The sequence below is a fragment of the Gekko japonicus genome, unplaced genomic scaffold (assembly GCF_001447785.1).
Source record: "Gekko japonicus isolate JY-2015 unplaced genomic scaffold, Gekko_japonicus_V1.1 scaffold1168, whole genome shotgun sequence".
In the NCBI taxonomy this organism is placed as follows: domain Eukaryota; kingdom Metazoa; phylum Chordata; class Lepidosauria; order Squamata; family Gekkonidae; genus Gekko; species Gekko japonicus.
In genome coordinates this window covers 138,216-163,726 of record NW_015174876.1, presented here as the reverse complement: position 1 = coordinate 163,726, position 25,511 = coordinate 138,216, and the positions used below count along the sequence as shown (strand labels likewise).

At 41.3% G+C, this 25,511-nt stretch overlaps 1 protein-coding gene across 1 annotated transcript in view; it reads left to right on the top strand.

Moving 5' to 3' along the window:
- RIPK2 (receptor interacting serine/threonine kinase 2) overlaps positions 1–25,285 on the top strand; it is a 36,580-nt gene extending 11,295 nt beyond the window's left edge. Inside the window, exons 2-11 of the mRNA XM_015424849.1 lie at positions 6,269–6,422; positions 7,708–7,863; positions 9,614–9,771; positions 11,807–11,856; positions 12,200–12,361; positions 15,663–15,748; positions 16,538–16,633; positions 18,149–18,254; positions 23,305–23,478; positions 24,700–25,285. Coding sequence (XP_015280335.1) covers positions 6,269–6,422; positions 7,708–7,863; positions 9,614–9,771; positions 11,807–11,856; positions 12,200–12,361; positions 15,663–15,748; positions 16,538–16,633; positions 18,149–18,254; positions 23,305–23,478; positions 24,700–25,031 — 1,474 coding nt within the window. The 3' untranslated portion in view covers positions 25,032–25,285. The remainder of the gene's footprint in view (positions 1–6,268; positions 6,423–7,707; positions 7,864–9,613; positions 9,772–11,806; positions 11,857–12,199; positions 12,362–15,662; positions 15,749–16,537; positions 16,634–18,148; positions 18,255–23,304; positions 23,479–24,699) is intronic.
- The last annotated feature ends 226 nt before the right edge of the window (positions 25,286–25,511 follow it).

Sequence of the window (25,511 nt, the reverse complement as noted above, 5' to 3'; positions counted from 1 at the left end):
CTCTGAGACTCCAAGTGAAGGGCGGGGTATAAATCCAATCTCTTCTTCTCTTCTTAGCCGAGGGCCGAGCGGCTGGCCGCTCGGCCCTCGCCGGTCAGGCCCCCCCGCTCGCTGCTCACCGCTTGCCTTCCAAGCGGCAGCGGCGTTCGTAGAGCGTTCCGTGCACATGCGCACGGAACGCTCTTGCACTTTCGGGGGAATTTAAACATCCCCCCAATATTTTTTTTTAGTTTTTAGATTTTTGTGCACCCCTGGGGTCTGCCCCAAGAGTGCACAAACCTCCCCCTCCCCCCCAAGTGCCCCCAGAGCGCTGATTTAGCGATCCGCACTCCGGGGGCCACTTGGCTATTAGATATATAGATATAGATTATAATCATTGGCTCACAGTGGCACATTTCTGAAAGTTATGACAAGATGACAGCCCTCATGATTATTTGAGGAGGGGGAATCTGCTGAACAACTAACACAGAGCTAAATTTTGAGCTTTGGCCATTTATGGAGAGTTTGGAAAACAAACGTTTGAGTGACTCATGTATCTCCTGTTTGTGCTGTGTGTTGAAAAGGGGAATACAAGCATTACTCCAACAGAAAGAAGTGTAGGCATCCACAGGGTAGGTACTGTAATCCTTCTATGCATATTATACTGAAATGTTAACAGTGGACATGTAAGTCAGTCCTGTGTTTGCTTTTGTATAAAATCTTAATAGGAAAGTGCAATTGTTGGGAACATTAGCTAGGAACTGGACATTCTCACGTCTGAGCTAAGTTTATCTTTGGCTCTTTATAGATGCTTGGGCAATCACTGTCTCCCAGTCTGAATTCTGTAGTAAGGAAATGGTGATTTCTCATGCAAGGTTGTTATTACAATGAATAAGAGAAACGTGTGAATGAGTGTATAAACACAGCAGGATCCTAGGATGATTATTATAGCTGTAGATCCACCTTTAACTGAGCTAGAGAAGTCAAATAATTAGAAAACTGAGCGCTGCTTTAATTTTATTTTTCACTATGAAACCTATTGCCCCTTCCCAAGAAAAAAGTGGGTTTCTTAAGTAATCATTTTATTTAAACGAATGGGAAATTTGTGAGCACAGTAGTGTCTCATACAAATGAGGAAATGGATTTGGGGGTCAAGACATCTGAAGCAAATTCTACAGCAGGAAAAGTAGGCTTGAACTATGATCACCTTTCTCATCTTCATCTTCACATTCCACTGAAAAGAATACATTTTCTTGACCGGATACAATAGTTTGACTACTATAATACAATGCATAATACACATATTCTTTTATATGTCTTTAATCTATGTCTCTTTAATAGTCAGAACTGTTAACTTGGCTTTGCTCCATGTCATGGAGGATGTAAGGGACTGGATGAGGGTGAACACACTGAAATTAAACCCAGATAAAATTGAGGTTTTGTGGATTGTGGGTAGGGATGTCAGGCTACCACCTGGCATCCCTGGAAGAGGAGGCATGGCTAGGCACGCTGGCATCATGCTGCCCCCCCCCCCAATGGAAATGATATCATGATGTCAGGAGCAATACTCTAGGATTTGCCAAAACTCTTTGGTTAAGCCATAGAGGTTTTGTCTAATCCTAGAGCATCTCCCCGGTGGCATGATGTCACTTGTCAAGCTTTTTGACACTGCACACCAGCATAATACCAGGTTGCCCACCCCACCCCCATTTTTGCCCCTCTGGTCTTTGAAATTCTGGTGGGCAGTGTTGGAGATTGCTGGGGGAAGACTTGGCACACCTAGTTGGAGTTTAAGCTGATCTGGAAGTATGTGTTCAGCTTGCCCTAGATAGGATTGAACTTTCCCTTAAAGAGCAAATTTATACTTTAAGCATGTTTTTGCATGTGTCATTGACCCTGGAGGATGCCCAGGTGAAAGAGGTGGCAAGGATGAGTGAACTGGGAAATTTTCCAATTCAAATTTTAAGAAACCATTTAAATATTTAAATAATGTTAGCAAAGTTTAAATAATGTTAGCAAATACACATGTACATTGGGTTTGTCCATGGTTCATGCTATAAACTTCACAACCTTAAAAGCTTCAATTGGATGGAAAGCAGAACCTTAAAGGCTTCAATTGGATGGAAAGCAAAGAGATAAATTAGTCTAAAGCAGCATTTCAATGGCCACGTATGAGAGAGTTTAGCAAATGAGCAGTTCTTTACAACAGCATCCTTTGTTTTCAGAAAATAAATATTCTCTATTCAGTGACATGAACTTAAGGTTAACTTTCTTTCAATCCATTAGACATGGCATTTTCATTTTATGATTTAATTTTCTCGTAACTTGTGTTTTTTATCCAGTACATTGTTTCTGTAGCTCAAAGGCGTTAGATTAACATCTGAGGCTTTTGCAATGCATTTCACTATAGGAAGTGAAAACTGTTTAATGAAAGAAAGAAGGGGCCCACTCCAGCAGCCAGTGCTATTTTTCAGGCTGTGTTTTTTCTCTAGAATAAAGAGAAATAGGTATTTAAAAATAATATTTGTACAAATATCATTGAAGAAGAATGTCACTTGAAATGTTGACTTATATAAATTCTAGAAATAGAATTCTAGAAATTCTGTTCTAGAAATGTGTATTTTCCTATTTTTCTGCATTTATTGAAAATGGTTGTCTGTGTGAAAGTTCTGTGGATGAGTTATAGCCAGATACAAGAACTCAAGTTTAAACGGTGAAGCTCTAACTATATTTAGGTCCCGGTCACATGGGCTGGAAAATGCGGGGGGGAAGCATGGCTGTTTGCCCCGGAGCAAAGTAACGCACGGCAGCCGATCACATGTCCCGTGGAGGTCCCGTGGGTATGCCGTTAGGTGCCGATCACATGGCTATCCTGCAGCGTGGCAAAGAAGCGGCACGGCGAGATCACACTGGCAATCGCTAGGCGCCACTTCCATGGCAAACGGGAATTGTTTTCCCTCACCACAGTGTGTGCATGTGCTGGTGGGTGTTTGTGCGCATCCTGTGGAGACTTTAAAAAAAAACCATCTGGTTTGCGACGGGACATGGGCGGATACCATGGGATTCCAGAGGAAAAGTGATCAGACGCCCGCCCTTGCCCCACATTTTCCGGAAACTAGTACATTGTATGTGGTAGTTTTTTGCTCTGCATTTTCGGCGGGAAGCCACAGGTTAGCCACGGGTGCACTATGCTTCCCAGATGTTGCAGTGTGATCACGCCCGGAAAATCTGCCTATCATCCGTATCTTTAGCATGGCAAATGCTCCATGTGAATGGGGTCTTAGTACATTATCTATCTTTGAAACCACCACCCCATACCATATCCCACAGTGCTAGTTCTCAGCAGATGCATTTCACCAATTTATAGAATATAGCGCATTATGGAATGTAGGGGAGGGGACAAGAAATCTCAGGGGAGAACAATTTGAAAATCCTCCTACCCCTCCAAATATACCTACAGGGGTCATTTGGGAGGGGCGCGGGGGGACGCCATCCCCCTGGGTGAGGTGTGGGAGGGCAGGGCCTTGAGCTCCCTGCTGGTGCCCGCTGGAGGTCGCCGCCGGCTGTGTGGAGGACACACTTCCGGTGATGTCAGGGGGTGTGGCATATGCTAATGAGTTATGCTAATGAGTCACCCTAGCTCTTTTTCTACGAAATGACCCCTGCCTCTGCAAGATTTTCTATGCTCTCAGCAACTCAAACAGGCAACTTTTCCTCTCTGTCCCTTTTTCTCTTTTATAAACTATCAATTTCTGTTAGCATTCCATGCCTCCTAGAGCACATTCAGCCTTCATCAGGACAATTGTTCCCCCTTTTCAACTGGTTAATTTTACAAATATATATATTTCTGCATGACTGGGAAATCCCAGCCCCCTAGCTCATTTGTGGGTGGGCCAGTTTACTGCCACTATTATAATGGGGACTACCACTCTTGAGTAATGTTGGGGAAAATATTCTTTAAAAATGACATTGGCTGCAGTGTCACATTATTTCTAGTAAAAAAAACAAGTGGCATAGGGTAGCTCTAGGAATCACAAGAGACTCTAAAACTACCTGGGTCATGTCCAGGTGACATGTCACTGCAGCTGGCATGACACACCCCATATCCCTGCCCACAGTCCTCCTGCTGGTTGGTAGACACTGCCTGGCAATCCTAGCCTTGTTATTATATCATAGTAATAGTTTCACCTGCATTGCATCATGAGCATGACTCACTCACTGTTAAAGGGCATATATGTGAAAAGAATTCTGTGTTGAAATATTAAATACAGAGCCTGAAAAACTTGTTTAATTTTGTCATTTGATCCCCCTGCATGACTAAAAATAATGATTCTGAAGGCCTGGGGAGAAAATGGGGGGAGGGGATGGAGTTTCAGTTTTGGAGAGTGCTGAAAAAACTCCTTTCCCCCCTTTTTGGAGTGGGTGAATGCTTTTCAAGACAAGGTTTTACTCAGAATTGTGCTCTGTGAAATTTTCAAGTAAGATAATCACAGCTTTAGATAATGATAATTCCTGTATACACTGTAGACATATTGTCAAGGATATATGTTCATTGTTTAAATGCAAAATATTTTGTCCGCCATTGATACTCTGTAATGTGTAAGATGAGAAACTATTGCAGAGTGCATTGTTTTCAATGCTGTAAAGTTTAACTCAATATCCAAATACACTGATAATGTATAATTGGAATGTATAAGGCATTTCTTTTCAAATAATGCACCTTTTTTTACTACAAAATTTGATTTCTGTTTTCAGCTCCTCCACCCCACTTCTCAGGTGGCAAAAACTAAAATACATATGCAAAGGCAGCCCGGGGTGGGGGGGAGGAATAGCAGTTGCAGCTTTTTCTGTCATTATTAGGTATATTTGCAATTTTGCTTGTAAGAATCCAATGCATTTACACTTTTAAACTCCATAAGTAATCCAAATAGTACAATTTGATATGCTTTCTAAGTTATAAATGATGTGTTTTATGTTGTTAGACCAGTAAAATATTTTTAGGTTTGGTAAGAAAATAATCACTGAATATATTTCAATTTCCCCCCAAAAAACCTATCCCTCCTTCTTCAAAATGTCCAGAAAGTTACATCTCTACCCTCTTCCTGTTCCGTTTGCAGTCCCCTGCAGATCCAGAAAGTTGTTCCTGTGGGTCAGTGACTTAAGAAAATGGGATGAAATTCCCCTGTAGTGGAAGCCAGGTCTCCCATTATAGTGGGAGGTCCTCCCAACCTGGACTCCCATTACCCACTTTTGCTTGACAGGGCAGGGTGGATGAAGGGGGGGGGAGTTCAGGGTCATGCCAAGACATGCTGCCACTTCCAGTGTGAAACCAGAAGTGACATCATCTCATGAATGTGACACTCTAGGATTCACCCAACATTCTATGGTTTAACCATGAGGGTGAATCCTAGAATGTTTGCCCTAGACTGACAACTTCACTTCTGATTCTCACTAAAAGTGATATTGCACATTGCTGCAATGCTAAGTATCTCATACCCCACCACGTTTAAATTATTACTTTTAATTAAAACACTTGTAACTTGCATTTCCTTGTGGTTCAAGGTAGCTTCTGATAAGTTCCCAGCTAGAACTGGCAACCCCATTCCCCTCCTCCTCTTTTAACATTCATCTTGATGAAGACTTATGGAAAACTTGAAAGCTTGTGTATTGTACTGTAATGATTTCATTAAGAGATAGCAAAGTGTGTATGTTAACAACAATATCTTAATAAAGAATAAAAAAAGAATTAGTAGATGGCTTTTGTTCTCGAACTTTCAACCAATATGAAATCTCTTGACTGTTTTTAGTGTGGGTGTGTGTGCATGGTTTTCTAATCATAATGGAACTTTAGTTTTAGGGCTGCCAAGTCCCCCCGGGGGGCGGATAATCCCCCGCTTTGGAGGCCCGATTTCTGCCGCCGCAGAATCGGGCCCCGGGGGAAACCCCACCCCGGTGTGCATGCAGCCGGATGTGATGTGATGACGCCGGGCACGCTGGGGGCGGGGCCACAGCCATTTGAGGGGGAAACTCTATGTTTTCCTCTCAAATGGCTGTGGCCCTGCCCCCAGCGTGCCCGGCGTCATCACGTCACATCCGGCTGATGTGCATGCGGTGCACGCGTGCTCAAAGCGCGCCGATCGGGAGCCCCCCGCCGCAAGGTAAAACAGACTTGGCAACCCTATTTAGTTTACATTACTGATAGAAATAACAGTCTAGAGATTAGAAGTTTACTTTAATATATATAGGCCCTGATCTAGTAACATTAGTTTTTGATTTGTTTTTCTTGTAGTGACAGAAAGACTCTCTTAAAAGAAGCTGAAATCTTACACCAAGCAAGATTCAGCTACATTCTACCAATCCTGGGAATTTGTAATGAGCCTGAATTTCTGGGAATAGTGACAGAATATATGCCAAATGGATCATTAAACCAACTTTTACATGGAGTAAGTATTATTTGTAGCAACTTTGTCAAGGCCTCTCTCCCTGCCCCCAACCCAAGCAATGTCAATATTTCATTGTTGTAAAATGAAGCATTTTTGTTTGAAAAGGCCATGGAAAATTGAAGGGAACACAATATAGTTATAAAAAGCAGATAGCAAATTCATTTTTAAAATACTGCAGAGTATATATAGCTGCCCGTGATTGGGGTGGGAGTGGGGTTTAAAGCTGGTAACATTAAAATATACACAAATACCAATAGTTCCTAGCTATTGTAATATTTTAAATGCTGTATGAATCAATTGTTCTGTATTATCTTCTTTTAAAAATTGTTTTTCCTAACATGCTGTATTGTTAGGCTTGAACTGTTGGTAGGGTGGAAGACTGTGTTATAGTGGCCAGTTGCTCCCTTCTGAGAGCATGGATGTTGGTCTTCTTGAACTTTGTTCCAACAATCTGATCTGGAGATGTAGGTTTATATTTGACTCCAGAACTCCCTGAGTGAGGTATCTCTGGCAAACAGCAGATGTGCCAGTCTGTTCTTGAATATCTCTGTGCATCCCTTGCCGGGAAGGTGGCTGATCCTTGCTTATCATCTAAGGACAAGTATACAACCATTTATCAAGTAATGACTTACCACTCTGTGCACATTACTACTTGAGAGAGCAGATACAGATGGCCAGCTTGACGAGAATCTAATGACTCTGCTGCTTCCCTGGATTCCTGAAAATACCTAGAAATCCTTGTTGAAAAGGATGATTTCCAAACTACCAGCATAGCAAGTGGTTATCAATAAACAATAGCAAGTTACCACTTGAATGATCAATTATATGCATCCTCAGAGATGCATTTTCAATTACTGTTCTTCAGCTTGGAACTCTCTTTCAGAGGTTCACCAAACCCTGTTTATTTTTCGAAAGCATAGAAAGCCTTCTGAAAACTAGGCAAGCATTTTGTGTTAAGGGAGAAATATAGTACACATTTCAGTTTTATTACTTTGTATAGTGAGAATCATTGTGGCAAAGCTGTTAAGTGTATCAGATTTAGATTCCTCTTGCGCCATAGAAGCTTGCTGGGCGACCATGGGCCAGGCACACTCTCTCAGCCTAACCTACCTCACAGGGTTGTTGTGAGGACAAAACAAAGAAAAGAAGAATGATGTAAGCGGCTTTGGATCCCCATTGGGGAGAAAGGTGGGGTATAAATGAAGTAAATAAATTTTAAAAATTAGCCATAAAACAAATAATATATTTGTGTTTTAATCATTTTCTCTTTTTCTTTTTTAAAAAGAAAAATATATATCCTGACATTGCTTGGTCCCTGAGGTTTCGCATGCTGTATGAAATAGCTTTGGGAGTAAACTATCTTCATAACATGAGTCCTCCCCTTTTGCACCATGATTTGAAGACACAGAATATTTTACTTGACAGTGAGTTTCACGTTAAGGTATGCTCTGTCTTTCTCTCTGGTGTCTCTGTTGCTCTAAATGGGGGCTGAGGTGTTTGTCATTTTGCAGAAAAGAGGAAGCATTCCAATAAGGGAAATGAGACTACTCAAGAGTACAGATTCTACGGTATAAAGCACATGCTGTTTGTAAATATGGCACACATTACTGTTCAGGAAGCAAGCACAGGGCCATGCAACATAGGGAGCTGCTTTATACCATCAGATCATTAAATCACTATTTTTTGTTCTGACTCTCAGCCGTTCTTGGGTAAAGAAAAAATATTTCCTAACATCTGCTCTTTGAAACCCTTTAACTGGAGATGCCAGGAATTGGGACCATTAAAGTGTGTGCTCTACCACTGAGCCACTGGGTTGCAAAAATGCAGTCATAATCATTGGTTTAACAATGGGAATTTCTTTCATTAGATTTCACCACTTTGGGGAAGACTGCTATACAGTGCAATCCTAAACAGAGTTACACCCTTATGTTTGTGCATGGCTCATGCTGTATAGCTGCACTTTGGTGCCCACTACAAAGGTGTTTATGTTGTGACTGTGCAGAAGCATACAACTCCATGGTTTTTGCACCATGATAACTAGTTTAAATTGTGCAGCAACATGGAATCTGCTTCTTGTAGTTGTGTGAAAGGGCACAGTGCTAAGGGGGATAATGACGCATCTTAGGACTACAAGTACAGTTAAACTCTCCCCCCAGTAGGTGCTGATATCTTCCAGGCCTGTTTTTTAAACATTAGATGCTAGAAATCTGCTTTTCTAAAACATGAATTTTGTAATCATAGAAAAGCACGATTGCAGAATACATGTTAGCTGCCTCTGGGAAGTGGAAAACAGCTTTTGTCTTTGCTCTGAAATACATATTCTGGATTAGCAGTGTTTTTCATTTCATCGCTACAAATTTCTATAGGTTATTTGATTTGGCTATATATTAATACTGAATTAGTAATCCCCAATGTATTTTTAACAATGAGTATTTTTTCATTTGTTTGTTTGAAGAGGTAGAATTCAGTCTAGTTTTATGATTTATCTGACATACAGAAAATAATGCTGCTTGGGTGGGGAGAGAGAATGCACTGTTTTTAAAAAGGAAGTGATAAAGTTGTGTAAGAATTACAATGGCCATGCAAGCATGTGGTACATATATCTCATGCTGAGTAAGATTTCTAGAATGACTGTACTAGTGACAGTTCATGCACGAAGGCACACCCAAATGCAATTAAGACTTTTCCACAGAAATATGTATTGAAAATAGTTACTATACGAAGGAGGGTGGGGTTTAGGAAGGACCTCAGCAGGGTATAATGCCATAAAGTCCACTCGCCAAAGCAACCATTGGGGAACTGCTCTTTGTGATCTGGAGATCAGTTATAATTCCAGGAGGTCTCCAGGTCTCTCCAGGAGGCCACAACCCCAGAAGCAACTCTTGGGCTTCCCCTTCAATACAACCAAACTCTTAAGATTTGCAGTCTTCTTTTCAAGGCTTAGAATCCTGGTTGCAGAGAGAAAGGGGATCAGGCACACCATAGTTCATGATGTGAAGATAAAGATCAGTAACATTGGACAGCAAATATTTCACTGCCAAGCCACACTCACTGGAAGAAGAGCCCAAGGTCTCCCCATTCATACATCACCCAAAGCATTGTCTTGTTCTTCTGTCTGAACTGTGGCTCTATCAGAATAAAACTGACATATTCTTTATTCTTCAATTGACTTGAGGTTTTGTTCCTTCCAGATTGCGGATTTCGGTTTGTCAAAATGGCGCATGGTGTCCATTTCACAGTCACGAGGAGAGAAAACTATGTCGGAGGGAGGGACTATTGTCTACATGCCGCCTGAAGATTATAATCCTAATCAAAAAACACGGGCAAGTGTGAAGCATGATATATACAGGTACTACTAGTACTACTACTACTTTTATGATTGTTATGAAATGTTTAAATAAATAAAATGATGTTATTTTATGTATTCTGTTTTATGTATTTTACTTGTATTGTAAGCCACCTTGAGTTCAGTCAGGTAGGAAGGCAGCTAACAAATGTTATAAATATTTTTATCATCATTTATCATCAATATAAAATTAATGAATTAACATACGGTTGCATTTCAGAAACAACCTTCCCTATTGGACATTATATGTACAGTATATCAGAATGCTAGTGTCTGCATTCAAATATTATACAAAACTGGGATTTAAACAACCTGTGGGGGGAGGGTAGAGGTCAAGAACTTCCCTTCCAAACATGCTGCTGTGCTAGCATTTTTGGATATATTCTTGAAGAGCATACAGATCAAAAAGTTACATCAAAATGAGTTTTCAGTTCAAAACCTTTATTGGCATAGATCAGAATCATACACAATCACCAAATCAAAATGAGTTATTTACAGGAAACGGGAACTGTGAATTGTTGCGTGAAATTTTATCCATTCTAAAAGTCTTCCTTATGTAAGAACAGCAAAGACTTCAGAGCTTAAGCATAGGTGGGCCATATGTGTGAAGTGGTTACATTCTGTTTCTGTATGCTCACAATAGGAATTCTGATACGGTGCATTGTGAATTGAAATTGGCCACGTGAAGGTCTAAAGAGACAGTCTCATTTCTTTAACATACCAGAGTCAGATAAGCCAAACATTAGAAGCAATCTTGTAGAGTGTGGTCCTTGAATATTTGTGGTAATACTCTCCTCACTGATTTCACTAGAAATTTAAGTAAACTAACAAATGATACACTGGCTTGTATTCAACAAGCTGTGAGTAGAGTGGAACAAACCTCATGGAACAGAATTTCCTGACTCTGGCTCTCTCCTGCAGCACTGAGAGCCAAACTATACGTTGTGTTTTTTCACTTAACTCTAGTTAAGGCATGAGAGGCCAAATGGTCTCAAAACAGCACCACAAGGGGAGGAAGGGCTCCTGCTTTCCCTCTAGGGTTGCCAAGTCAACTCACCCCTCGGAGCGGGGGAGCCTCACCAGGGTCCGGGAGTTCGTGTCGGATGTGTGCGCGCGCAAAGCGCACGTGCGCCAGCAGCACGTCACAGGAAGTTACATGCTGTGTGCTCACATTGGGGGCGTGGCCCACATCGTCGGGGGGGAAACCATATGGTTTTCCCCCCAACGATGTGGGGTGGCTGCGTCACCTCCAGTGACGCAGCTTCGGGGGCAAAGTTCCGCCCGGGGCCCAATTCCGCCACGGCGGAAATCGGGCCTCCGAAGCGGGGGATTCCCCACCCCCCGGGCCCATTTGGCAACCCTACTCCCCTCCCCCCAGCAAAAACTGCACAGGGGAGTTATTTCGCCAATTTTGCTGCTCCACGGAGAAGTATCTGTGCACATGGAGCAGCAAAATCAACAGAATAACCTCCCAAAGGGAAGTTTTCATGTGAGAAAACTGGTTTTTGGGGGGAGGGAGGCAGGAGCCCTTCCTTCCCCCGCAAAGCCATGCCGAGCCTATTTGGGCTTTATTTTTATTTTTTAAGAGGAAGTCCCCTGCAGTTGCTGTGTGGCTGCAGGGAACACGGGAAAATAAGTGTAAAAACTGGCTAAGATCCTCCTTAAATTCTGCTCTTGTAATTTAAAATTTTTAATTGAACAAAACAGATAGCAAGAAATAACAGAAACGAAAAAGAAAAAATACACACATATATAAAATAGAACGAGGCATCCGTTTTTCTCTGTGCCCTGGTGATTAAACTCTGCTCTTAAGGGCAACGAGATCCTCACAAACAGGAAGGGGGAGCAAAATGAAGGTTTGCAGTTCAAGGGGGAATTGACAAATATGCTCCCCCCTCTCCACAGAGGGGCATTTTGGGATATGTGAAATGATAATAGGATATAAAACCCACTGTCTGTGTATTTGTTGGGATTCCTTTATTTTAGCAGAAAACTGTGGAATGGATCTATACTAATGTGAACTTTTACTTTTAAACAGTTACGCCATTATTATGTGGGAAGTATTATCAAGAAAGCAGCCTTTTGAAGGTCAGATTCCTGTCTTTATTCTGTTAACAGGCAGCAGTTGTTTAAGAAGCCAGTATGTTAAAAAATGCCTCACTGAAAAATATATACTGCAACTTTTTTAAAATGACCAGTGCTTTTCTCTTAAATTTTTAAGTTGCATTTATATAAATGAAGCCATGAAACTCTGGGAGGTGGGCTTGGTTTTCCCCTAGCAACCATTTATTTATTAATAATTGCAATTATTTTGGAAGCAATATAGCGTAATTCAAAATGCCAGATATTGTTTTTATGTTCAGATGTAATTCTGCTACTGGAGAAATAAGTACATGTATTTCTAATGAATGCATAATATCTCCTTTGACAGATGTTATAAACCCCTTGCAGATTATGTATACCGTGATGCAAGGAAAGCGTCCAGACACTAGTGAAGAATATTTACCACTTAACATTCCTCACCGAGAACTGATGAAGTCATTAATGGAAAGGAGCTGGGCACAAAACCCAGATGAAAGGCCTTCTTTTTCAAGTCAGTTTCACATTTGTGCTGTGGGTTGGGAAGTTGGCAAGCATATTCTGTGGCCCAGTGTTCTGTCATTTATGTTGCTTTTATGGAAACATTCTCATTGCCCGACATGCATCTGAAAGAAATGAGAACAAACTGTCCCCAGCAGTGTGCTTTATCGATAGTTCAGTCTAAAGGTCAGTTTTGAACATCTAATCAAATGCTATTTGCCATACACCTAATGTACCTGTATTACAGTTGTTTGGGGAGATCCTGAACGTATAGACAGTTTTTACACCTACACATAATGGTGAGGGTTGGAGTACACAGAGGGAGCTAGCAGAGCCTAGTGCGGAGGCCCCAAGCAAGCAATCCCAGTAAAAATCCAAGGAAAAGATGTTAAAATGAGAAAGAGAAAAAAGCATCTGAAAGCAGCCATGCAGAGGGAGAGGAGGGACTGAGCACAGCCAGAGGGCTGAAATTCAGGGGATGCAGCAGAGTGAAGTGCAGCAAGATCTGCTTACTGAATATACACCAGGAGATTACAACTGAGGGGACCTACAAGAATTTACAGGCAGTTTCTCGTTTCCCCTCCCCACCCCCTTTCCCCTCTTTTCTCTTGCTGAAAGCCCCCATAAGCTCTTCCCTTTTCCTGCTTCCTTCACTCCTTCCCTCCCACAAACCAGCCTATTTTTATCTGCCCTTCTGTCTTCAACTTTCACTTCTTCCCTTGCCCTGGTAGCCTCTGCCCAGGAGAATTACAACCCAATAGTACCATGCTGGCCACTGGGTCCAGTTGCACATTGGAGAACCTGCAAGGACTTATGGGGGCACCTTGCTTTCCCCTGGATCCCCCTCCCCACACTATTTCCTATTTCCCTCCCCCGGGAAACCTTTCCCTTTTTTTTTCCCTACATCTTTCTTTCCTTCCACCAGCCAACCTATCTTTTTTTCTGCCCCTTATCTTCAACTACATTTATTATTTATCTACTTCATTTATACCCTGCCTTTCTCCACAATGAGGACTCAAAGCAGCTTGCATCATTCTCCTCGCCTCCATTTTATCCTCACAACACCCAGTGATGTAGGTTAGGCTGAGTTTCCATGGCAGAGTAGTGATTCGAACCTGGGTCCTCCCAGGTCCTAGTTTGAAACTCTAACCACTACATCACACTGGCTTCCATGGGGTGGCTGCTGTTCAACCATAAAAGCAGCCAGGCATGGGTCACTGATGTAAGTCAGTTAGTAGGAAGTTGCCCAGTGAGCCATCCTTCGGAGGCCAAAAAGGTCATAGACCGGGCCCTGCTCTCTCCTTCCCCCTGCTTTTAACTAACAGCAACCAGGCCTTGAAGGCTGGCAAAATTGTGTGGTTGCTAATAATGACCGCAGAGAAGACAATAGCCTCTTAAAGCAATATGCGACATGTGGTGCTTCTATTGGGGGGGAGGTGTTAAAGCCCAGTGTATTTTTTGACATCTTGGATTTTTCTTCAAAGTTGGGCCTTTTTCATGTTTATAGAAAGATCTGTCTTGTTTGTTCATAATTGTGGTCTCAGAATTTAAGAATCCATAGATTTGGCCATGTTTAAGTCTCGCCTCCAACATTCTAAACAGTTTGCTGTTCCTCTCCCCCCCCCCCTAGCCAGTCAGAACACAGAGGTTATTTGCATGGAACACAGAGGTCGTTTGCATATGCGACTTGATTGGCTTTTGCGTCTAACATTCTAAACAGTTTGCTGTTCTGAGGTAAAATGTGTCCAATCTCCAGGTGAGGGCTGGAGATCACTCAGAATTGCAACTGCTTTCCAGATGGCAGAGATCAGTTCCCCTGGAGAAAATGGTGGGCTCTGTATCCTTATATGCTGCTGAGGTGGCCCCCATATGACAGCCAATGTGACGTAGCAGTCAGGGCTTCAGAGCATGGGAGAGGCTGCAGGTGTGTGGGGGGTGGAAAGCTGAAGAGTGAGGGGGGAATAAAGGTAGGTTGATGATTGGCTGGGAAGGAGATAGGGTTGCCAACTCCAGGTGGGAAATTCCTGGAGATGTGAGGGATGGAGCCTGGAGAGGGTGAGGTTTCAGGAGGCGTGGGACCTCGGACAGGTACAAAGCCATAGACTCCACCCTCCAAACCAACTATTCCCTTCTGGGGAACCATCGTTGCCAATCTTCAGGTGAGGGCTGGAGATCACTCAAAATTACAACTGTTCTTTAGGTAGCAGAGATCAGTTCCTCTGGAGAAAATGGTGGACTCAGTGTCATTATACCCTGCTGAGGTCGCCACAGCAAATTGACACTGAGTTTCCAAGGCCGGGGCACCCGCCCAGAGCCTCTTTCTAGAGGCCGCTGTATTTATTTTCATAACGGGCCTTTTTCCTAGTTAGATATATTGATGATGATTATACTTCTTGATCTAGAAGCCTGGGAATAAACAGGGAACAAAAGCTTTGAGTTCTCCTTGTGCCTTATTTCTGAGTTGTCCAAACTGGTGGACTTGAAAGCACCACAAGTTGACTACAGACACAAACATTTTTTACAAGCTTTTAATTTTTTTAAAGAAAAATTTGGTGGTTGTTGGTGGCTGTTGCATACCATTTTGTTCTTCAAATTTGATATTCTAGTTATTGGAAGGTCCTGTCTACATCCATCCATATGACACTGAGTCTTATAAGTTTGTGGTGCCAGATGAAGACATATTTATTTCCCCAGGCATCCTATTAATTTATATTTTCTACAGAGATGTGTTACTGATTTTAGAAAATTGGCATTTATCTAGTTTTTTTCTGTCCTCATTACTTGGTTGACTTTTAAAAGAGTAATAGACTTATGTGTCCCACTGTATTAAGATTTTAATTTTACTACTTGCTTTATTTTTTATGATGATTAGATTATAAAATTGCTGCTGTTCTAATTCAGTTTTTTAAATTCTTTAGTATTTTGTGATAACTGTGTCATAAATAATTCTGTAGGTTGTTTCATCTGAAGTTGTAATCCTCCTGAAGAGCCAAATTTGGCTGAGAATTTGCAGGACATAGGAGGTTTTTAATTAATAAATGCACATCTGCTTAGAGCTGGGGGAGCATGGCTGCATATGCTGGTGTGGCGGCATTTGTGATGCAGTTCTAAACAGAATTATATCCTTCTAAATCCATTGAATTTGATGTTCTTAGAAGGGTATAATTCTGTTTAGGACTGCACTGTTGGAACTTTCATGTCAGTGTTGATGGAGCTTGTCCTTAAGTCTTTCTCAGCAATCCCTTTAGATAGTTCAGTAATTACTGTTACAGATCTACTTCTCTTGAACCAAAGGCCCTTTTTTTCTTGTTCAGAATGCTTAATAGAGCTTGAACCGGTACTGAGAACATTTGATGAGATACCTATGCTTCAAGCAGTGATACAGTTAAAGAAGGCCAAAGTAAGTAAGCTTTAAGTTACAACTTAACCAAAAAATACACTAATGTGGGAGTTATCTGTCCATTAGAAGAAATATGGGGGAATTTCAGACAGGTGATATCTCCCGGTAGGGAACCGGTTCTCAAACGGGTTCTGGTCTGTCATTTCAGAGGGAACCCGTTTGAGAATCGGTTCCCTACCGGAATGTAACTGCCATTTCACACACAAAAGCTTCAGTCCCGTTTAGGAACCGGGACTGAAGCATTTCACCTGTCAACTGCTTTTGAGTAGTCTCCAATTCCCTCTCCCGGTTCGGATACGCTTTTTTCTCACCTTTTTTCGCCCGCACGGGCGATCTCCGGCTGTTTTTTTTTTTTTTTTTTTTTTTTTTTTTTGAACGTTCGCTTTATAGCGTTATAGCGCTATAGCGCTATAACGCTATAAAGGAATAGCACTATATCAATCCCATTGGAATGCATGGAGTGTTTCGTTATACTGCTATAGCGCTATAAATCAACCTTTTTAAAAAAAAATCGATCACCCGCACGGGAAGAAAACGGCGGGAAAACAAAGCGGTGCATGTCTGAAATGCCAAACCGCTTCTGAATCGGCTGGTTTCCGGTAGGGGCAAGCCATGTGTGAAATGGCAGCCCTGTACCGGTTCACCTCAAAACGGAAGAATACCGGCTTGAAACTGGGAGAAACTGGGTAATGTGAAATTCCACACGATTAACATATAACTGAAGATTGAAATTATATACATGGAACTGTGTCAGGGTGATTGATGTAAGCGTGCTAATGTTTCTTTCAGGCACAATATGAGTGGCAATGTCTTCGCTTACCTAGCAAGATGTCCAGTGATGAGTCAATATCTCTTAACATCCCAGTAAATGCTAGTTCACAACAGGTAAAACAACCTTTTCATTTGTTAGTACTAACACCACCATAACAACTTAACTTTGATTTAGCATTTGGAATCCTCTGAAGCACTTAACATACATTGTCTCTCCCCTTTTCATTGAGCACAGATATACTCAAAAGCACTTAAAATGGCTTCAGTGTCCCTGTCCTATACACAATTGCACAGTAAGGAAAGGGTAGGTCTTTTCAGAATCCACTGAGTACATACTTAGGGTGACTTAGATTTTACAAACAGAAAAGTCACCAACCCCAGCTACCATGAATACTTCTGTGTGCTAAGAACAAAGACCTGTTGATAGTGAATTGGTTCTTTTCTTTTTTTGTGAGTATTTGTGTGTGTACGTGCGCCTGGAAGTCATGGCTGACTTCTGGCGACTCCTAGTGGGGCTGGGAGGCAAGGATGTTCAGAGAGGTGGCTTGCTGTCTGCCTCTGTGTCACAGCCCTGCTATTCCTTGGAGGTCTTCCATCCAAGTACTTGCCAGGGTCAGCCCTGCTTAGCTTCTGAGATCTGATGAGATCGGGCTCGTCTGGGCTATCCATGTCAGAACAACAATGGATTGTTTTTTGATGTTCAGAAACAGAGATATGCAGTACAGTGTAGGGATGTTAGTTCAGATTTCAGGAAGGGCATAAATACCAATATTCCAGATTACTTAGGTCCCCAATACTGTTTTGGTATTTGGATTTGTTTTTTGGAAGGGGATTCTGAAATTATTCAGGTCCATTTTTTCCCATAGGGAATCTATGGGGGGGTTGGAGTAGATGTTTTTCAAGCAAATAACACCAAAATGCCAGGAACCTAGTCTTGCCTGTCCACTAAAGAACCCCCAAGTTTCAAGAACACTGGATCAAGGGTTCCAATTCAATGGGCTCCTGAACAGGGGCCATTGTACTTGTCTCCATTGTTTCCTATGGGGGGATTTCATGCTTTCTTCAGGGCAAAGAAGCCAGTAACCAAACACACTAGAGCAAACAACCAGTGGCCAAAAGCCTCCCAATGCAAACAGAACCAACAAGTCCAACAGAACCAATATCAAACCAGAGAACCCTAGCAGAAATACAGGCCAATGTGTCAAGCCCAACATAACCAATGTCATACCAGAGAATCAAAGCCAAACCAGCTGAAGCAAGGGACACTGTTGCAATACCAACAGAACTAATGTCAAACCAGAGAATCCAAGCCAAGAACCTGACAAGATGATGCCAGGAAGTAAAATTGAAGGAAAATAGTCCTTGGAACCTTAAAATGCTGGGGCCCCCCCAATTATTCCCAGTTATTTCTTAGAATCTTGAAAAATCCTGAATACCATCCAGACACCTAAATAGCTCTGGAAAATACCAATAATCCCCCCTTCCCCCGGTATATATTCAGACTGGCAGTATTCAAGTGCACAGCTCTAGTGCAGAGAGCAACACACCATGACACACACTGGAAGCTCCCACTAGGGAAGATGTTATATCAGGCTTTATTAAATGTATATATGATTATATTTGTTCCAGGAAGCATGTGACTCTTTACTCCAAAGTGAAGGACTTCCTCTACGAAGCCTTCCCCCAGAAACTTCAGAACTTTGCCCTGCATCGCAGTACAATATGCTCTCAAAAGGTAATGCACTTTTGACATACTATAACTTTGGTTACTGCTGATTGAAAATCAGTTGAAAATAAGGTTGCACATGTCTCTGTAGACTGCCAACAGCATGCTAAATACTGAATGGCTATCTTTCTGTTTATTAAATATACATTTACTCTACCCTTCCACAAGGATCTCAGGGCAACATATTTATTATTTATTTAGATTATTTGTAGTCTTCCTTTCTTACTGGGACTCAAGGTGGATTACACAGAGCGAGCCAATACAGTCAACAAGATTGGATGTTTAATTTAGGTTGTAGGACCAACCAGAAGTTTAAAAACAAAACTGAAGCAAAGCTTCTTCTGTTTTATTTTCATACCTTGTGATGTGCAAGTTAGGCTGTGAGAGAGAGTGACTGGCCCGGGGTCAGCTAGCAAGCTTTTTGGCAGCATGGGGGTTTGAACTTAGGTCTCTTGGTTTCTAAAACTTCTATAGGTTCCACCAAGCCTATGGTTGAGGACAGCAGTGGTTCTTCTTTTGGCCTTACTACAGCCTTCACTATGTCTGATTCATGACCTTCCTTTAGGAGGGAGCATAATTTTATGTAGGCCATCGATAACTAGTCAATGTGCATTGCAGTGTACTGATCTACTGTTTTAGCTATTTTTCATATTGTATTTTAACCCCTGTATTCTAATGATGTTATGCCCCATCCTGAGCCCTCCAGGGGAGGGTGGTTTCTAAAGAATAACAATAACAATAACAATACACTATAGTGGCTGTCCATCTGTTTCGGTGCACAGTTTGAACTGCTCTTCATTCCTCTAAAGCCCTAAACAGCTGGGGGCTGGTGTACTTGAAGGACTGCCTCTTTCCATATTGTCCAGCCCACAACAAGGGTGTTTTCTTAAGCTCTGCTCTCTTTGCCTTTGCCTGCAGCTATGAGGCAGATAGTAATAAAAGTACAGATTTGTTAAGTGGTGGTGCTTTGCCTTGAGAATACCCTCTCCCTTGATCCTCATCTGGCAGCTACCTTACTCTCCTTGTGGCACCAGGCTGTTGTAAATATTAGATTCCATGTCAAAAATGAAGTCAAATGAGGAGGAAGTTCTTGTATTTTATTGTAATGAAATATGGAAAACAGTTAGGCCAAAGGACCCATCAAAACTGACTGCTTTCTTCTCAGCATAATCAGGAAACATGCCTCAATCAATAGGAAAACAATTAGACCAAATGGTTAACCAAAAATTGACAACTTTCTTCTTTTTCTTCTTCTTCTTGAGCATATTCTGAACATATTCAGGAAATACATAAAGTTAAATACTTAAAATGACATCATCATACCATCATCATGGGAATAATATTCAAAAGGCATAATTGGTTACAAAAACGTAAACAACGTTTACATAAAAATCTCCTTATTGGTCAAATGTAAGAAAGGTGTGCCTATGCAATAGCGTCACATATTTACTTGACATGACCCAAGGCATATCGGCTAAAGCTTGTTCGTCCCCAAACAAAAGTATTCATTACTGATACGAGACTAAAATCCTATCTGACCCAGACATTGAAAGGTTTGCCCTAAGAACTACAGAATCATGTACTTTGTACCTATTATGTTGTCTGCTAGCAATATCAGACCTACAAGAGGAAAGCCTTCTATATAACAGGCCTTTCTAACATCCTAATAAAATATTACTTAAAGAATAAATCTATAAAAACCAGAGAAATATGAATATGAACAATCAAGAAGGAAAAACCTATATATGAAAATCTTTATATTCCCATTCATACTACAAGGCCAAGACATTGTCTTCTTACCCAGGCTTTTACCTAAGGGGTTCCTTGTTTTTTAGCTATTTTATGGTCTGCTGCTACTCTGACAATTGCCATTTTAGCCTAAAGATATCATTTTAGACTGCTGTGTTTATTTTATGGGCATTTATGTCCTGGCTTATTCTCATTGCTTTGGCTTGTTTTTATTGACTGATTTTTTAAAATGTATTAACTATTGGGTTGACTTGTTTTATTTATTTGTTCTTATTGTCTTGGTTGGTTTTTGCTTTGTTGTTTTAGTTCTGAGCCACCTCAGTCAGGTCTGGAGATACAAAATACAAATTTTCTAAATAGATGCATAAGCTTTTGTCCCAGGAGACTTTGAATAGCATTGACAGTAGGGAATGAACCAAAGTGGAGAGAGAAAAAAGAAGGGGGGATGAATTGGCAGCATGCAAATCAAAATAGGTTAATTACAGTGCCATCCTAGGAATGCTTTCCTGGAAGTAATCCCCATTGAGTAGACCTGAGCAGAATTCTAAGTAGGCCTGTTTAGGATAATTGCTTTCTTAGACTGCAGGCCCATGGGGCAGGCATCCAAAAATATTCTGTGCTCTGTTTTAGGGCAGTCTTCTACTGCTTAGTAAACATGTGCACTATGCCAAATTCATGAAGCTTTACACAGAGGAACCCTAGTTCATTATTCTGTGTGGGGTGAATGCACAGGAAGCAATGCATAAAAGGATACAAACTGGTTAAACAAGAGCAGAAGTTCAAGGGACAACTTTAAAGACCCTAAGGGGATGGTACAGCAGGCTTGTCCTGTCTGTTCACCTCTGAGTTAAACAGTTTGAGTTTCAGGATACAGTATTTAACAAGGCTTTCAAAATTATTCTTATCAGTTATCCCATCGAAAATATTGAGAACATGACTTGCTAGCTTGAGGTCATAATATTTTTAGAAATATCATGAAAGTAGTGAGCAGTCCAAGAGGTGTACCCTGAACTATCTCCTAATGATGCAAGGGATGCTGAGATGCAGGCCAGGATTCTCTGTCCAATCTCTTGATCAAAGGTTTGGGCCATCAATAGCAACTTAGTCTTCAGGATGTCATTCTTTCCTTTTCCCACACACCACTTTGAAGTTCTGCTGAACACTGTCCCTGGCAAAATGCACATTTACAAACCAATTCATTTCTTAATATTTTGTTTGTGAAAGGGGGGAGATCTTACTATAATAGTTATTTGTGTGTGTGTGTGTGTTTCTCGTATTTCATATTGCTCAAGGAAGTAACATGAAGCCTGAAGAGCATTTCTACATGGACTTCATTGCTTTCAGCTTTAATTCATGCATTAAAAGCCACTACTGTACTACTGCTGATGCTTGATTTGGATACGAACTCAAGGATGTCTTGTTACTGTTCACCCTGAAGCAAAAACAGAAAGCAAAGAACTGTGGCCAGTTTGACTCTTTCCAAGTTTCATAGTTCTTGAATGAGTGACCCTTAAGCAATGTTCACAAAGGGGCTTTCCTGTGCAATCTGATGCTTGTGTAATACAAGGTTGTCTGTGTTAGTCATCATGCAGTCAGCAAACTGGAGATCAAAAGCTCTGAACCAGGGCAGAAACCCCCTTTCTGCTTTCCTCAGATGAAAAAGATGTGTTCCTAGGTACAGTCAAGTTGCTTTCTTTCTGCTCAGTGAATTATTGATTCTACAAAGCATAGACCAGGGGTCCCAAGCATTGTGCCCATGGGTGCCATGTGCCCTGCCACTATCTTTCCTGGTGTTTCCCAAGTGTTTTTAAAAGTGGGTGGGTCCAGGTGGGGCTTTCGCCCAGCAAGGCTTCTGATTGGCCATTGGAGATTCGATTGGCTGTACAAATTTTTTTCAAACATTACATTGGCTGTAGCTGCCACTACAGTACAATAATCTTGATATGTCTGACTCAAGGTAAGCTTTGGCAGCCATTTTGTGGTTGTACCCACCATGCTATGTCAGAATTCCAAAGGTTCCCTCAGGCTTAAAAAGGTTGGGAACACCTGGCATAGAGGTTAAAAGTGTCAGACTAGGAGGCACTGAGAGGTTTGAAAGGCTGCTCAGCCTAAATTATCTCACAAGGTCATGTTGAGGATTAGATGCAGGACAGTAAAATAATGTTATAAGCCAATTTGGGTCACCACTAGAGAGAAAAGGTGGTGGGTAGTAGTAATGTTGCCAATTTCCCAGTCCTGCCAAGGGAATTACTGCCAGTGCTTCCCCTGCCCCTCTGCCAGTAGGGGGGCAGCATCATGTGGTGCCACAACATCATTTCCAGCCACAAAAAAGTGACATTGTGGCATTGCATTACACTGTTCCCATGTGTCTCTGACAGCCCAGTCCTCCTGTCTCTCTTGGCTGGCAACCCTAAGTAGTCGTGGTTTATCAAATGCTTTATGAAACGAAACCTTTTTCCTTGGCTGTCAACAAAGCCCGTCATCACTGCCTGACAGACATTTGCCTTGTGGAGATTACTGTGACACCATGCCATAAAAAAAATTGAAATTGTCCTGCCAAGAGTGTTGCTGTTTCCTTTCACTATCTTGTTCTCCATCTCCAGATAGTATCTGGGCTAAAGAATGTCTAAAAGTATTATGTGGTTCATGAAGCGTTAATGTTGGGAGCAGGGGCCATCAGTTTCCTGGTGGAGACTGGGAAGAAGAACCTGAGCAAGGGTTTTGCAGGCTGAATGCTGGGGTCGTTGTTTTGTTTTGTTGTGTTATACTTCAGAGCCTAAGTTGTATTATATCAAAACCAGTTGGGTTTTCTTCAAAGCACTGAGGCTTTTGACCTTGAGGCACATGAAGGAATATCTCTAAACTCCATTACTAGAAGAGTGCACAACCAATGGCCTTAATCCTACCTGGTAAATATTCTCCTAACAGGAAAAAGAGAGAATACCTTTTGAAGAATGACTGTTTGGTGAATCATGCACATTTTAAAGTGAGAAAATAAAGACGTATGGCCAAGATCCAAAGCATTCTGAAAGTAGTTCAGTGCCAAAGTAACTCCTAAGCTTACTGTTCTCAAACAGAACTCATACCACTTCCTCCCACCTAGCAAACTGGGGATGTTTCTAAAGTACTTGGTGAAGTGATCAAAAATGTTAACAGTTCTACTGGATGTATCCAAGCCTTTTTTGGAAAGTCAGCAATACTCATTGCTTTATAGCCGGTGTGTGCAAAATGACATGTTTGTAGGTTTTGTTGGTTGTTGTTTTATTATTTGAACACAAAACAAAAGATATGGCTTGTCTTCTTCACACAGACAGTCATGATGATCTTTATAGTGGGCCAAGCATGCTGGTTACATTGAAGAAAAATAACTCACCGTCTCTGAGTACTCATTGTTATGATTCTCAACAAAGCTTTTCCTCGTCTGCCAGTTCTAATTCTTCAAATTCTTCATTGCAATTGCTGCCGCCAGCCGGAATAAATTCAGGTACAGTGGTGCAATTTTTACATACTATTAATTATCATCCATTTGGGCATTTATTACTAGGATGATGGATGTATCTAAATAGGGAACAGTAGAGCGATATATAATTTAAATTTGACTTTTTTGAAGGCTTACCTATCATTAGTAATTGAATTTTATTAGTATATAAAGTGCTATGATTCTGTGAAAAATATGAAAAATTGCTGTAATATTTTTGAAAATGGAAAAGTAATTTTTTTTTAAAAAAATATCTCTAAATAGGGGTTCTCAGCCTTTAAAATTAATGGGGTGGATCCAAGTAGTCTTCCTCCAACCTAAGGAGCTTTCATGCAACATAAGTGGCTCTTCTTCCAATGAAAGAGCCACTTAATCCCCCCCCCCATGTGGGATTTTTCATTGGGAAATGCCAAGGGTCATGAAGAGTTTGTTTATTTATTTATTTATTAAATTTATATCCCGCCCTCCCCAAACGGGCTCAGGGCGACTAACAAGAGGCATATGCCATGATACAACTACTAAAAACAGAATAAAACAGTCAATTTCAAATAAAGTGCCGGTGCTCTAAATAATAAGCTCTGATCAATCCAAGATGGGGTTCCACAAACCAGCATAACCCATCAGCATAAGTTCCGGATGGTACTGTCGTCCTTTCATAGCCAGTTCTTCAGGTCGTCTGGTCGTCTTTCCAGGGCCAGCTCACATCCTGATAGAATCCACCGTCAAAGATGGCAGCTCGGTGGTGGTCCAGTTGACTCCCCTTGCCCAGCACTGTAGCCCCAATACTACCAAGGCCCATCACGGGGGCATTTTAGGGTTAGGATTAGCATGTCTGCAAACCTGTAATGGAACTCCCAACCCCTACATGTATTTTGGCCCCTACATAAGTATAAATGGGCACTGCAGCAAACTGTTTTTGAAGGAAGTGCTGCTAATTAACACATAAAGATATGTAAATGAGGACCTATTGTGGAGCTTACTTTCATCTAAAAAGCAGATTGTTTCATTTGAAGAATAGAGGGTTAGATCCCATGAATCCGTTCTGCAGCACTTTCCTCCAGCACAAGCCTTGCACCATAATAAAACATTGTTGTTAGAAGAACAGATCCACTGGATCCAACCCATGATTGTGGTATTTAAACTTCTGACAAATAGATAGTTCTGTTCACATCTTTTATTGTTATTTGTACAGTTCCAGACCCTCATTTGTGTCAATTCTTTTGTTAGATCTTATATTGAGGACTGTGCGCCATGGTATTGCTCATCAGTGGATCCAAAGTAAAAGAGAGGAAATTGTGGACCAGATGACTGAAGCTTGTCTTAACCAGTGTTTGGATGCACTCTTATCAAGAGATTTAATCCTGAAAGAGGATTATGAACTTATCAGTACCAAACCTACAAGGACATCAAGAGTCAGGCAACTGCTTGATACTACAGATAGCCAAGGAGAGGAAGTTGCTAAAATTATAGTGCAAAAACTGAAAGACAACAAGCAGATGGGACTTCAGCCTTACCCAAATATATCTACTGTGAATAAACCCACATCTCTGAATTTATAGAAGGTGGAGTCAAGAACTCATGTTATCTGACAAGTCGGATTCTTGTTTCTGAAATGTCACTTTATAACTTTTGCCTTATTGGTCTACGTAGTATGGAGATCTTTTTTTTAAAAAAGGGCTGGTAAGTGAAAGTATGGTATGTATGTAATACCATTGTCATTTTAAACCTTAAAAATATTTTTACACCAAACACTTGGAATTTGATACACATGTTTTGTGGACCTATAGAGAGAGGAAATATATAAAATATTACAAAAACATGAGCAGCTTCACAATTTTTTATTGTTTTCCTTTTGCCAGCTAAAACTGCCTTTGAGAGAAAAAGTTTAATTGGTTTAATTCATTGGGTGGTTTCCCCGTTGCCATCACTGCTGCTGATACAGCACAGCAGTAACAGGCCTCCCACACAATACTTTCCCCTGCAGTTTCCCTGCCCCAGTCCCCCAGCAAGGATCATCCCCTCTCCTCTGAGCCACTGGG